The following is a 14,054-nucleotide window of genomic DNA, read 5'->3' as shown; positions in this document are numbered from 1 at the left end:
CTTTCTCCTCTCTCTCTCTTCCACTGAATTCTAAATCCCCTTCAATGTCTAGAGTAGTCTTTCTACTTCTGATATTTTCTCTTTCTTCCTACTTTTATTAAGTGGTTCTTCTCCCGCACTCTTGACTTTTCCTTTCTTCTCACTACATGTGGTCCCTTTGACTTCTGACTTTGTTGGTGTTGCCTCCAATTGGTCTTCTTTCTGTTTATACTCTTCTAGTAAGACACAAAATTTGCTCCCAGATGCTCTCTAGTTCCTCTGCTTGTCTTGTTCTCAATAAAGAACTTCCTTCCTTTGTTTCAAATTCAACCCCTTCCACCTCCACTCCCTCACCTCCCGCTGTTCTATCCAATTGGGATGCCGTGGTACCTGCTTCAGGAATAGAACCCAAGTTAGTATCAAAATCTGAATGGACTACGACTTGTGTTGGGGTATCAGTAATAGAATTTTGGACAAGGACCATTCCCTCTGGCTGATTCAGTTGTGGACGTATACTTGGTTCAATCTACTCCTTGTCAATCCTTGTGACCAAAGAAACCTTTTCTGGGTTATCATGTGTGTGTGCCTCTTCATAAACCTGTAGAGATGATTCATGCTCCTCCAAACTGAACGTCTTTAAAATCTGATTTTCTGGAAAGGATTTGGTTGTCGGAGTAGTTGTACCCTGATCATCATCTATAGTTGTTGCTAGGTTTGCCTTACCCTTATGTCACACGACAACTGTTATAGTCCTTGATTGTTCACCCTCAACATCCACGCTCTTACATTCCTCGTTTCCAAAGCCTTCCGATGCAGAAGCTTCCTTTCCCAGGAAAAGAGTTGCTGGTGTTTAAACTCTTATCTTCCAACATATCCTTTGCAGCTTGTAGATTCATGCTTCCAATGCTGATAGTGTCTTCAGAGCCTGAATCTGAGTCGCCCTCAAATTCTAATGACAGAACCTCTTCAAGGTTCTCAGGATCTCTACGTCGAACAGACCTGGGGTTGCGGCGATCTTGGGATGGACAAGAGAGTGTAACGAGCAGGTCCTCTGCTTTGACATCTTCACAGCCTTGGAGGAGCTCAATGGGGACGATGCTAGACGAATGGCATTGTCTATCATTGGCCCAACCTCAGTCATGTGCGGCTTTAAGGAAACATGTGACTTCTTAACAAATGGGCCAGTTTTAGTAGGCCCAGTGATGGGCTTTTCTAAATGAGAAGGTCCAATTGACACATTAGGCCCGACCTCGAGCAAAAGCCTGGTCACGTGATTTTTTAAAGAGCAATCCCCTTTGGGTTGACTTTCAACCCTCTCAAAAGCCGGCTTAACTTCCTTGGTCAACCCTATTTTTTCTTTTGTGGTCGAATGGTTTAACTCATTCGAATTTTTGGCGCCAGACGCGAGCACTTGAGCAAAGGTCCTTTCGGCTGTTTGACCCTTACCTTGTACCTCACGTAATTGACCATCTTTTTTGCCCATATCTTTTGGATGGTTGAACTCGTGCTTGTTCATTTTAGTGAAACTTTCCATCTTCCTCCAATTCTCCAATCCTAGACTGCCAAGTAAAGGTTGTGCTTCCTCTGATTCATCTTCTTCCTGATCTAACCACAAAGAAGCTTCAATGGAGGAGACTAACCACATCTGTAAAGACAATCCCTCAACTTGAAGAGTAATCTTCCTAGGAATCTCCTCTGGTTTAACTCCATTCAACAACAAGGCAGCAGATCGCAAGTCTCCCCAAAATGAAGGGATGAGATATCCACCGTATGGATGCCCGAATCTTGCGGAATAGAATAGGCGAATTTCAAAAATTTCTCTCCATCCTACTGGGAATCGTATTCCCTATTTTAGAAAAATCATATTTTTCAAGGATCAATCTTGAACCATGAACTGAATCAGATCTGAACAAAAGCAGAGGGAGAGGGATATACTTGATACGGAGAAATAATATCTCCCAATGAAGGTGTTTACGCCCAAGGAAGGATCCAAAGACTGCTCCCACTAAAGATTGCGCAGTGCAGGATGGAGCAGAATCAGCAGTGTTCTTTCCAAGAACCTAATCCTTCGTAAGAATTAGCAGGATGGTACGTGAGCACAACTTTCTATCAGTCCCTTCACAAGGAATTGATATCAAGATCGAATTTTGATTTCTCCCACTGAACAGGAGATCGAACTAGCAGGTGAGGCGGCGGCAAGAAAGAATTTCGCAGGGTTGCTGAATTCTTCCTTCTGTGATTTCAGCTCTGAAGAGGATGTGAATGTGTGTCTTCTAAAGGCTGCCGCCCCTTCCTCCTTTTATAGCTTTAAAGGGATCAGCTCCTAATCCCATTAGGAGTTGCTGATCCAAATCATATTTGGATCAGACTTCCCTTTAAGTGATAAGGGTAAACCCTTATCTTATCTGCAGATTAGATTAGTTTTCTCCTAATCTCATTAGGAGGTTTCTAAATCTGAATCACATTCAGATCTGGACTCTCTAAGTGGATAGGATTAAGACCCTATCCTATTTGCTAATCTATCTCAGAATTCACCCCATAATTAATTAAATAAACAACCCAGTTCGAAATGGGCTTTAGGCCCATTAAGCTTATGTACTCACTTAACCTTCCAAATTGCTGCCCAGTTGGGCTTCCTTGTAAGGCGTGGGACCCAAACATTGATCTACACATCAGCCACATGGGTTCGGCCCAGCCTTTGTTACAAGGCCTGGCCGAATACACTGTTAAAGACAGTGCACCCCCTGAAAACCCATTTTATGGGATCTATGGGCCCAATACTTACCCTAAGTGGTCCCTGGGCCAAGCCACCTTGTAACACCCAGGGACTGTGGGCAGATGCAAGATTATCCCATCAGGTATTACCCTCAATGGTCTTACACTTAACCTCTCAGCCCATAATGATCATACACTGCCCGACAAGAGATGACTTCTCCCTCGGCCGCAAGGAACAGTGTTGCACTCTCTTCTTATATGGATCCCGGGAATTAAAACCTTTTGCAAACATTTTAGAAACCATAATATATACTTTTATATCTCATATAAAATATACTTTGCAAAAACAAATCTCAACGGTTGAAATCGGCTACCGGCAGTCTTGGTTTCCATCAGAGAGAGTGCATCCCCGATCATTACCTTTGTCCGACAAAGGGGCTGATCCTTTCACTATGATCACCCACCCAGATGAATTCTCGGATTGTCCCAACATACCTAGGTTTTGACCCTTGCTAAGGATCTCACTGATTGGTACATCAAAGACAGCCCAATCCAACATCTACTGTAGTATCATAATCGAGTCTAGGGGTTAGGTGTAACTTTCCAGTTTTGCCCATCTATCTCCAAGGTCCAGGGCAATACTGGAAATCTGGTCCAGTTGAAAGGTTCTATTAATCTTACACTGTATGTGCCTAGGGTCTCACCCTGGTAGCTGAGACAGGCCACCCCAACATTTGGCAGCACACCAGTGTCAGCCTTGGCAGGATAAATCTCCCCAGACTTATTCAATGGCTGTGAACATTCTAAACTAACACGAGTCTCATAAGTGTCCAGTTTAAGGGTATTACACAGAAACACACCACAGGAAAATGAATCAAATATGTACTTTATTCATTTACAATAAATTCATAATGTACATCATTCTGATTGGAGCTAAGGGCATACAACTGTCTTACACAAAACTCCTCCACAAGACAAGCTCCACATAATACAAAAATGGAAACTGCTACATCATGTTTCCAAAGATGGAAAGGCAACCCAATCAGCCTGACTATTACTCTATCTTCAACGGCAAAAGGTTTTGAGTTAGAAGAAGGAAACCATTTATACAGAGCAAAGAATCCCATGTCTTCTGGGATGCTTAAAGCCTCAACTTCCTCCAAGTTTTCAAGAGGATCCAATACTGCCTTCATACTGTCAAAAGGAGTTAAAATAAAAGTCTTCCTTAATCCCAACTCACAAACCAGGATATCAGCAAACATCCTCCAATCCTTAATCAGATTCTTAACTTCAATCACTAACATTTTAGTCCAGTGATCTTTACTGAAATTTACATTCAATAAAGGATTTCTGTTGCTGTTTGCCATGGCTATGAAGCTTTGGGTAAGACTCTCACCTTCCATTGCTGATGAGTTTCCAGCAAGGAATCCATTATCTTCTTCTGCAGTTTCCTTTTCTCCATCTGTAGATTTCTTCGACCTATGAATGCAGCCAAGATCATAATCACTCCTTGCCACCCTTGACTGTTTTTCCCAGCAGGAAAGCAGACCATTTCTCTCCTTTATCAAAGAACTCTGTTAGGGAGATGAACAGCCCTTTTGCATTCTGTTTACTTTCCACTACATATCTTCTACCTGACTTTGTGTGATTTTCCTTCCAACAGCACTGTTTTCCTTTTGTTGCTGCTTCATTCAAAAAATCCTCAAACTATTCGACCATCTCCTAGCCTTCCATCAGCACTGTAGCCTTTTTCGATTCCCTTATCTTCATGCTGTAACACCCTCTGATTCTTATTTCCTCGAAGATGAAGTCTTTGGCCTCCACTTTCATGGCCTTCCTCCATCTTGTAGCATCTTCAAATCTCTGAAATCTTTCCATCCCTTCTACCTTTTCTGCAATTTTTCCATTTTAAGATTTTCTGTGCACCTTCTCATAAGCATTTGTATCACTAAAGAAGAGCCAAGTGGTCAGATATGGGATTTTCTAAAATTTTCATGTACAGAACTAAGTATCTTACAGTCAGACATCTTGATTTTTCATTTTTAATCCTCCATTTTTGGGAGGGGGAGTTTTCTGGTGTTTCTGGGTTATAGGATTTTTGAGGTGTTGGGTGGTTTATTTTGTCTTTGGTTTTTGGTTTTATTTGCTTTTTTTTTTTTGGGTGGGAGATTGTCTTCATATTTTATGGTTTTGACTCTGCCACTGTTTGTTGTCTTTTTCTCTATTTTTTTTCTTCTTTGTACTTGTACTTGTCTGGTTTCCTTCAACAGTTAATGAAACTCATTACCTACCAATTCAAATCTAGTTAATGCAACTGCAAGTGCATCTTTATCCCATTAGTTGTTCTCTTCCTGGCCAAAGTTCAGAGGGAGTACAAAAGCAAGAATAATCTGGAATTGTATCCCATTTGCTGTGTATTGGTTTATTTGGAATGAGAAAAACAGGAGACTGTTTGAAGACAAATTCAAAAATATCAAAGTGCTGGTGGCCTCAGTGAGGCAGTTTATCTTGGATTGGGTACTGCTGCTCCCTGAGTTTGATCAGATTAATAGATCAGATTTGGGGGAGAATTTTTGTAATGTACTTGAAATCCAGATTTTAACCGTCACTAGCATGTATTTGTTTGGTCTTTAGATGCTGTGTTTGTTGTTGTTGAGGTGCCATCTTGTCACCTCCTTTTTGTAACCTTTTTCCTATTAATAAAATTTTATTTCATTACTCTTCAAAAAAAGGTGCATCTTTATCCTATGTCTAAACTGATACATGAACCTGCGAGGTTCAGATTTGAAAAGCTTGACCAGCTAACTAGAGAATCAATGACCCAGAAAGTCCAGGATTTATTGCTCTCTATATACTATGTAAAGTAGTTGGAAAGACGGCTATTTTTCAAGTAAACAGTTGTGAAATCCTCCATCTCCCTTTCTTAAAGGGGAGGTAGCGTCTCGTGCCTCTCCCTGAGTTGTATTTTTTTGGTTATGATTTAACGAATCTTATTATTCAACGATCAAAAAAAAGTAAAGAGTTGTGAAAGCAGGGATAAGTATTCTTTTTTTTTTGAGAAAAAGGTAAAGTATTTAATTCATTAGTATCTTCTCTCTCTCTCTCTCCCCTCTCTCTTTGAGGCTCTATTCACTTGTATCTTTAAATTAGAAGAAAAAAGTGTCAGAGTGGGACCTGACTTGGTCAGCTTTAGTTGACATGAGATGATTCAGTTCCCACATTGTCTGATCAGTAAGACATCTCGAGGACTGAATGGAACTTGTATGTACTATCATGTTACTCCATACTGGATAATACTGAATTGCTCCAATTTTCATATCAGCCATATAGTGTTGGAAGTTACTATGGATTATACTTGTATGTTAACAAATTTTTTCCTTCATTGTAAGATGACTTGTTGATGTTTCTTCTTCCACAACAATTTTACTAGATTGATGATGAGGTGCGGCTTGAAGATGATTGGATTCCTTTGGATGAACAATTGGGCCCGGCAGAGCTTGAAGAGGTTTTGCGTTTGAAGGAAGCACATTCTAGTGCAGTTGTTCTCGAGACTGTAAGTGTTGGATATATCTGTTTTGGCTCTGGTGTTTCCATGTCAATGTTTTTATTCATAGTACCAACTTGTTGGTTTTGATTTGTTTATCCCAAAGATTGGAGATATACCTGATGCTGAGATAAAGCCTCCAGATAATGTATTGTTCGTTTGCAAGCTCAATCCAGTTACTGAAGTGAGTGTTTCTTCTCTGTTGAATAGTTTAGTTGCTGTCTGATAACTTCTGAAGTAGGCACTGAATGTGGAATCTTGAAAGGGTTCTAATGCAGTGGTGTTATTAGTAAAACAATCACTCCAATGCCCCAACTCTATATCCCTTCCTTTGAAGATATATTTTGATCTTGTTTTCACACACCATTCAACGCAGGATGAGGATTTGCATACTATCTTTTCTCGTTTTGGAAATGTAGTATCGTAAGTTTCACTGCCTTAGAGCCATTTTTTCCTATCTCACCTGTATCTTAATCATTTTAAGTAATGTTCTCTTTTATCCCTTTCTCTTAACATCATACTTTTACTTTCTCAGGGCTGAGATAATTCGTGATTATAAAACTGGAGATAGTCTATGCTATGCTTTTATTGGTTAGTGAAATTTTCTGTTTTTCTACTTATAATTTCTCAACAATTCACGTGCATGTTGCAACCTAAAGATTTTCACCTCCTTGATTGACAGACACTTAGCGATTGCTACATTATTATTTCCATTGTCCTTTATTTGCAATTATGCTTCTGATATGCTGATTAATTGAAATAAAAGAGCCTTTTGATCCATCACTCTTTTAGTTTTCAACCATAAAAGAAATAACTTGACGAAATTTTATACATTCTTTTCCCAAAATGCAATTGACTTTTCGTTCAATATTGAGATGGCAATTTTGTGGGTACCCAGTCTGTCCCGTACCTTAATAGGACCCATTTATCAAAACCCAGTAGAGTTTGGGATTTTAGATTAAAACCCTGTTAGTGAAGGGGTATTTTAGTCCTTGTACACCTGTTGAGAGTGCTGATGTGTACTATTATGTTAGTTCGAGTGCCTCTTACTTAAATAAGGGCACTCTTGCCTTTTCCAGTCTCATTAATAATAAAATAACAGGTCTGGCCGAATCTAGGTTGACATCCTGAGTTTCGAACCAGACCTTTTCTCTTCTCCTTCTACTTTCTTCCTTCTTCTTCCTTCTTTTCTTCCTTCTCACTGTTTACCTTACAACTAACAAACCAAACAGATTTCTAGGGCAGGCTGAACTTTAACATGGTATTAGAGCGACATCAAACAAATCAGTCCTGTTAGAATTCTGTTTCTGCGCATTCGAACTAGGGTTTTCTTAGATTTCTCAGCCGTTGGTTGGAGACTGGGAAAAGGGCTGAAAAGGAGTGATCGCCCTCTTCCCTTGGAGGTTTCTATGCCTCCGGTGGTGTCGTTGGTGATCGGTTGCTGTGGTTTCTAAGCCCTCCCCTAATTAATGTAGGGCTGGTGTGTGTGGTGCAGTGGTGTTTCATCCCTTCGTGTGGTTGGCCTTCAGGCAATGAGGTAAGGAGTTTTTTTTTATGCATATTTTCTGTCATGGAACACATGAGAGGTGTGGTACAGATCGTATGATGGGTTTTCAGATCGCAGTATGCTAGGGTTTATGCTAGAGTTTATGCTGGTTTGTGTGTGATTTGAAGGGAAGTAGTGTCTACTTAATGGTGAAACTTCCGGTAGCTGTAGAGTAGAGTTTGTGGTGTTACAAATACAGCTTTCAGCCTTTGTCATAACTGAATCAGTGTGCAGATTTCGGTGAAGTATCTGTGTGTAGTGTGCAGTGTGTAGTTTTCAGTTTTAGTGATAAGAGAATTCGACAATGGCAGATAACAGTGATAGTAAACCTAGTGTGATGATATCTACTGACTATCTGAATGTCCAAATGACCTCCATTAAACTGAATGGAGAGAATTATGTCCCTTGGGCCAAGTCTGTAGAGGTCTTTCTGAAGGCGAAGAAGAAGGTAAAGCACATAAGAGAGGAGAAACCTCCCACTAGTTCTCAGGAGTATGAAGATTGGGAACAGGAAGATGCACAGATTATCACATGGTTGTGGAACAGTATGGAGCCCAGAATCAGTGTGAACTTCATGTTTTCTTGACACAGCCAAAGAGGTGTGGGATCATGCTAAGAAATTGTATTCTGGTCAGGATAATACAACTAGGGTATATCAACTGTATCAGGAATACTTCAATCTGCAACAGGGAAATCAGAGCCTTGAGGAGTACTATGCCAGTATGAGAAATATCCGTAATGAGCTAGATGTCTATCACCCTCTCACTTCTGTTGTCAAGGTTCAACAGCAACAGAGAGAGCAGCTTGATGTGACTAGGTTTCTGGTGGGGCTGAAGTCTGAGTATGAACCAGTACGAGCCCAGATACTAGGAGGATCTGCTCTTCCATCTCTAGAGGAGGTGTTTGCTCGTCTTCGAAGGACTTCCATTGGATCTATGGAAACCTCTAGTATCTCAGATAGATCAGAATTTGTAGTGTCGAGAGGACGAGGTGGCAGAAGTGGGGCTCAAGGAGCCCAGCCTGGCCGAGGTGGCAATAGTGGTCCAATGTATGGTCGGAGTGGTAGTGGTGGTCCTACACATATCCGTGGTGGTGGTCGTACTGGAGGCAGTGATTCAGGGGGAGCTCGTGGTAGAGGACGTGGCTCGGGTCCACGGAGGTGTGGTCATTGTGGTTTGGATGGACATACTATTAACTACTGCTATGATTTACACGGTCCACCTTCGACGTGGGCCAACCATGCCATGACTAGTGATACCAGTTCCAGCTTTAGACAGGAGAACCGACCAGCTGACCAGATGCCTTCTACTTCTCCAGATGGTCCAGGCAGGGAGATGGTGAGTGTTTCTCGTGATGAGTATGAAAGGTTTGTTCAATCCACGTCACAGCAGAACACAACTACCTTTGCACACTCAGGTATAGCTTGTTTGGCATCCACACCCAACCCCTGGATCATTGACTCTGGAGCCTCCGATCACATGACGGGAACTCCAGGTGTGTTTTCATCTCTCACTCATTGCCCAACATCACAATCTGTTACCCTTGCCAATGGCTCCACATCATCTATTCGTGGTGTTGGTAATGTTGACCTAGACCCTGTGTCCCTATCCTCTGTTTTATATGTACCTAAACTTCCATTTAATCTTATGTTTGTTAGTAAGCTGACCAAGTCCCTTAATTGCTCCATTACATTTTACCCCTCTATGTGTGTTTTTTCAGGATCTCAAGACGGGGATGAAGATTGGTGGAGGGCATGAAACCGGTGGACTGTATTATCTTGATGGTGGTGGAAGAACGTCAACGGCCCTTCAGTCATCTATTTCTCCTCTCCAGTGGCATTGTAGATTTGGTCATCCCTCGCTGAAAGTGCTGAAGTCCTTGGTCCCTTCATTGAGTCAACTTTCTGTTCTAGATTGTGAGTCATGTCAATTTGGGAAACACCATCGTGTTCCCTTTAGTTCTAGGGTTGATAACCGTGTGTCGAGTCCTTTTTATTTAATTCATTCAGATGTTTGGGGTCCCTATAAAGTGACGTCATATAATGGACACAGATATTTTGTTATTTTTGTTGATGACTTTTCAAGAATGACGTGGCTCTATTTGATGAAAGAAAGAAGTGAACTATTTTCCATCTTCCAGAAATTTTATGCTGAGATCCGCAATCAATTTGGCGTTCACATCAAAATTTTCCGTTCTGATAATGGCCGTGAATACTTGTCTTCATCTTTTCAAGAATACTTGGACCAACATGGCATTATACACCAAACTTCATGTATTTACACCCCACAATAAAATGGGGTTGCTGAGAGAAAGAACCGACATCTTGTAGAAACGGCCCGCTCACTCATGCATTACATGAATGTTCCCAAACCCTTTTGGAGTGATGCAATGCTCACCTCTTGTTTCTTAATTAATCGGATGCCCACGTCTATTCTTGATGGTCGTTCTCCTTTTAGTGTCTTGTTTCCCAACATGTTTCCGTTTTTGCTTCCTCCTCGGGTATTTGGGTGTGTCTGCTTCGTCCATAATCTGGGTCCTGGGACTGACAAGTTAGATGCACGATCCCTTAAGTGTATCTTTCTTGGCTACTCCCGGACTCAGAAAGGGTACAAGTGTTACCATCCCAGTTCTCGTCGTTCTTTGGTATGTGCTGATGTTACTTTCTTTGAGTCTACTCCGTTCTTCATGGGGTCCGGTGATGCTGCGTCTTCCACATCACCTCCTCCTCTTCCCCTTCCTGTGGCTGATCCTCCTCCTCTGGTTCCAGTCGTGCCTACATCTTTGCCTCCGGTGCCACCGTCTGTTGACCGCCCACCTATCCGTCACGTGTATACACATCGCCCACGTGTACCGGCTGTGCCTCCTCCAGCTTCATCACCATTGACAGATCCGACTTCAGATCCGACACCAGCCTTCGACTTTGATCTCCCTATTGCCTTACGGAAAGGTAAACACACCTGCACCCTTCATCCTATTTCCAATTTTGTTTCCCTTACTCACCTCTCCACCTCTCATCGCCAGTTCATCTCCTTGTTATCTTCAGTGGTTGTGCCTAAGGATGTCCAGGAAGCCCTTACCTCTCTAGAGTGGTGCCGTGCTATGGAAGAAGAGCTCTCTGCACTCCATCATAATCACACTTGGGATCTCACCGCTCTTCCTCCTGGGAAGCAGCTGTTGGTTGTAAGTGGGTGTATACCGTTAAGTACTTGCCAGATGGTCGTGTTGAGCGCCTGAAGGCGCGTCTGGTTGTGAAAGGGTACTCCCAAACCTATGGCATTGACTACACAGAGACATTCTCCTCGGTTGCTAAGATAGGGTCAGTTCGTGTTGTCATCTCCCTTGCAGCTATGTATGATTGGCCTCTATATCAGCTCGATATCAAAAATGCTTTTTTGCATGGTGATTTGCTCGAGGAGGTCTACATGGAGCAACCACCAGGGTTTGTTTCTCAGGGGGAGGATGGTAAGGTATGCAGACTTAAGAAGGCTATATATGGACTTAAACAGACCCCTCGAGCATGGTTTGGTAGGTTCAGTGAGGTGGTCAAGAAGTTTGGTATGAAACAGTGCCAAGTTGATCACTCTGTCTTCAGTCATGACTCTCCGGCAGGAAAAATACTATTGGTGGTGTATGTAGATGATATCGTTGTGACTAGGAATGATAAAATGGGCATTGACAGATTGAAGGCATTCCTACAGGAACACTTTCAGACAAAGGACCTTTGCAAATTGAAATATTTTTTGGGCATAGAGGTAGCAAGATCTAAGCATGGCATTAATTTGTGTCAGAGGAAATATGTGCTGGATTTACTGGAAGAAACAGGTTAGTTGGGTACTAAACCGACTGAGACACCTATGGAAACCAATACGAGGTTGAGCAGTGATATAGGTGAAGTTTTTGAAGACCCTGGCAGATACCGACGTCTTGTAGGCAAACTAAACTACCTAACCATTACTCGGCCAGATATCTCATTTGCGGTTAGTGTGGTGAGTCAATTCATGCAGAAACCTTTGGTCCCACATTGGAATGCAGTGCTAAGGATTGTGAGGTACTTGAAAAGAGCCCCTGGTCGTGGGTTACTATACAAAAGTGGTGGAAAGCTGGAAGTAGAAGGTTACACCGATGCTGATTGGGCAGGTTCCATGTCTGATAGACGGTCTACCACAGGCTATTGTACCTTCTTGGGGGGTAACCTGGTAACGTGGAAAAGTAAGAAGCAAACAATTGTGGCAAGAAGCAGTGCAGAAGCAGAATATAGGGCCATGGCACATACTGCTTGTGAATTAGTGTGGCTAAGGAATCTTCTACAGGAGATAGGATATGACATCGGTGCTCCAATGAAGCTCTACTGTGACAATCAGGCAGCGGTTCATATCTCTTCCAATCCAGTGTTTCATGAAAGAACCAAGCACATCGAAGTTGACTGTCATTTTGTGAGAGAGAAAGTGCTGAATGGAGTGATAGAGACTGCATATGTTAATACAGGAAATCAGTGGGCAGATCTGTTTACAGAAAGTTTGAGTCGGGGGAGAGTGGACTACATATGTAACAAGCTGGGATTATCAGCTTGAGGAGGAGTGTTAGTGAAGGGGTATTTTAGTCCTTGTACACCTGTTGAGAGTGCTGATGTGTACTATTATGTTAGTTCGAGTGCCTCTTACTTAAATAAGGGCACTCTTGTCTTTTCCAGTCTCATTAATAATATAATAACAGGGGAGTGTTAGGTTGACATCCTGAGTTTCGAACCAGACCTTTTCTCTTCTCCTTCTACTTTCTTCCTTCTTCTTCCTTCTTTTCTTCCTTCTCACTGTTTACTTTACAACTAACAAACCAAACAGATTTCTAGGGCAGGCTGAACTTTAACAAACCCTATAGGGTTTGGGATGGGCTTGGGTTTTGTACTTGGAGTACTTAATACCTGAACCCAATTATAAATAACACAGGCACCCACTCCCATTACCTGATTATAAACCCGTGTGTATATTATTAAGTACGGGAAAATCTATGATGCTGGGAAGACATGATATTGGAAGAGCTTTGACCAATCAAATGTCCCTGTGACTTTTAATAAAAAGCATCTGATTCGTTACCACTTTTATTATACCAGTTGATTGGTTATAAGTTCTAGTGTCATAGTCAAACCCTAATAGATGTATCCTAAATGTTTTATAGGAATAACATATATAGTAAAAAGGGTTGAGAGAGGATTCAAATCCTTCCCCTTGTGTCCCATTATAGGTGTCTTGACCACTAGCCTACCACACCATTTTTTGCTTAGGAGGGACATCACATTTCACTTGTGTGATGACAGGTTTGAGATGGGATGGGTTTGGGAAATTGGGGGGGAGAATTAAATGGGTTTGGGTCAAGGGTGCTTAGGTGGGTTTGGGAATGGGAGGGTAATTTTCACAGATATCCTACAACCCTACCCGTTGCCATCCCTAGATGGACCAAAGAAATGCTTCAGACATCTTTTCTTCCCTACTTCAGTTTTCATTCCTTGTATGGCTCCTTAGTACTTGGTTATCTGATATTTCTTGAGACTGTTTACCTAATAAATTTTGTATGATTTCATAATCAGGCTAGTTCTGGGGGAAAGGGTTTTACTTTTTCTCCTCAGCAACTACTTGAACTTTTGTTTTGCTCTGTTGAAACAGAATTTTAGCTTATCCTTGAGAAACGGAACTTTTTAATGGTCTTGATTATTAAATTCTAATGATTAAATCCCTTTCTAAACATGGAACCATTTTTTTATACCCATTTGTATCCTATTCCATCCAATTAATAAAACAGTTGGGCCAGTTAATTTAAAGGCTCATGAGTCTTTTCCTTAAATTAATGGGAGGACCACTTATTTGTGTCAGTTTAAAATCCCATATGGTCCTATTTTGTTTCATTGAAAAATCTCTGCATTAAATAACTCAGATCAAGAGACATAACAGACAGATCAGGTCATATATGAAATTTATTCATCAAGCGTTCTCAAATATCAATGGTGCCATGCTGCTACGCTAGTACGTTGCCACCAATCTGTATGACCAAGGTTCTACAGATGTGTCTATGTTGTCAACAGGCTTTAGAAGTGTAGGTATGGCATTCAACTTCTAGGGTAATCTTTGGAATTGAAATAGAGGAGGATGACAAGGTAACAGCAGCATGAGATTCCAGTTTTGGATCCACCCAAATAGGGGCATACAGGTGGTGAGCCATAGCTATACAGATGGATGTCAACAAAAACTCTAGTTCTTAATATAACTTGCACATTCATAT

General features: G+C 41.6%; 1 protein-coding gene across 2 annotated transcripts in view; it reads left to right on the top strand.

Moving 5' to 3' along the window:
* The window catches only part of CYP59 (cyclophilin 59), a 92,900-nt gene that overhangs the window by 65,959 nt on the left and 12,887 nt on the right, over positions 1 to 14,054 (top strand). For both annotated transcript variants that reach the window (XM_010275805.3, XM_010275806.3), the window contains exons 8-11: positions 6,125 to 6,247; positions 6,345 to 6,422; positions 6,615 to 6,661; positions 6,774 to 6,829. In XM_010275805.3, coding sequence (XP_010274107.1) covers positions 6,125 to 6,247; positions 6,345 to 6,422; positions 6,615 to 6,661; positions 6,774 to 6,829 — 304 coding nt within the window. The remainder of the gene's footprint in view (positions 1 to 6,124; positions 6,248 to 6,344; positions 6,423 to 6,614; positions 6,662 to 6,773; positions 6,830 to 14,054) is intronic.

The sequence above is a fragment of the Nelumbo nucifera genome, chromosome 7 (genome assembly GCF_055504915.1).
Source record: "Nelumbo nucifera cultivar China Antique chromosome 7, China Antique-T2T, whole genome shotgun sequence".
NCBI classification, from domain to species: Eukaryota; Viridiplantae; Streptophyta; class Magnoliopsida; order Proteales; family Nelumbonaceae; genus Nelumbo; species Nelumbo nucifera.
The sequence above is the reverse complement of the archived record's forward strand: the minus strand, read 5'-3'. Positions and strand labels throughout refer to the sequence as shown.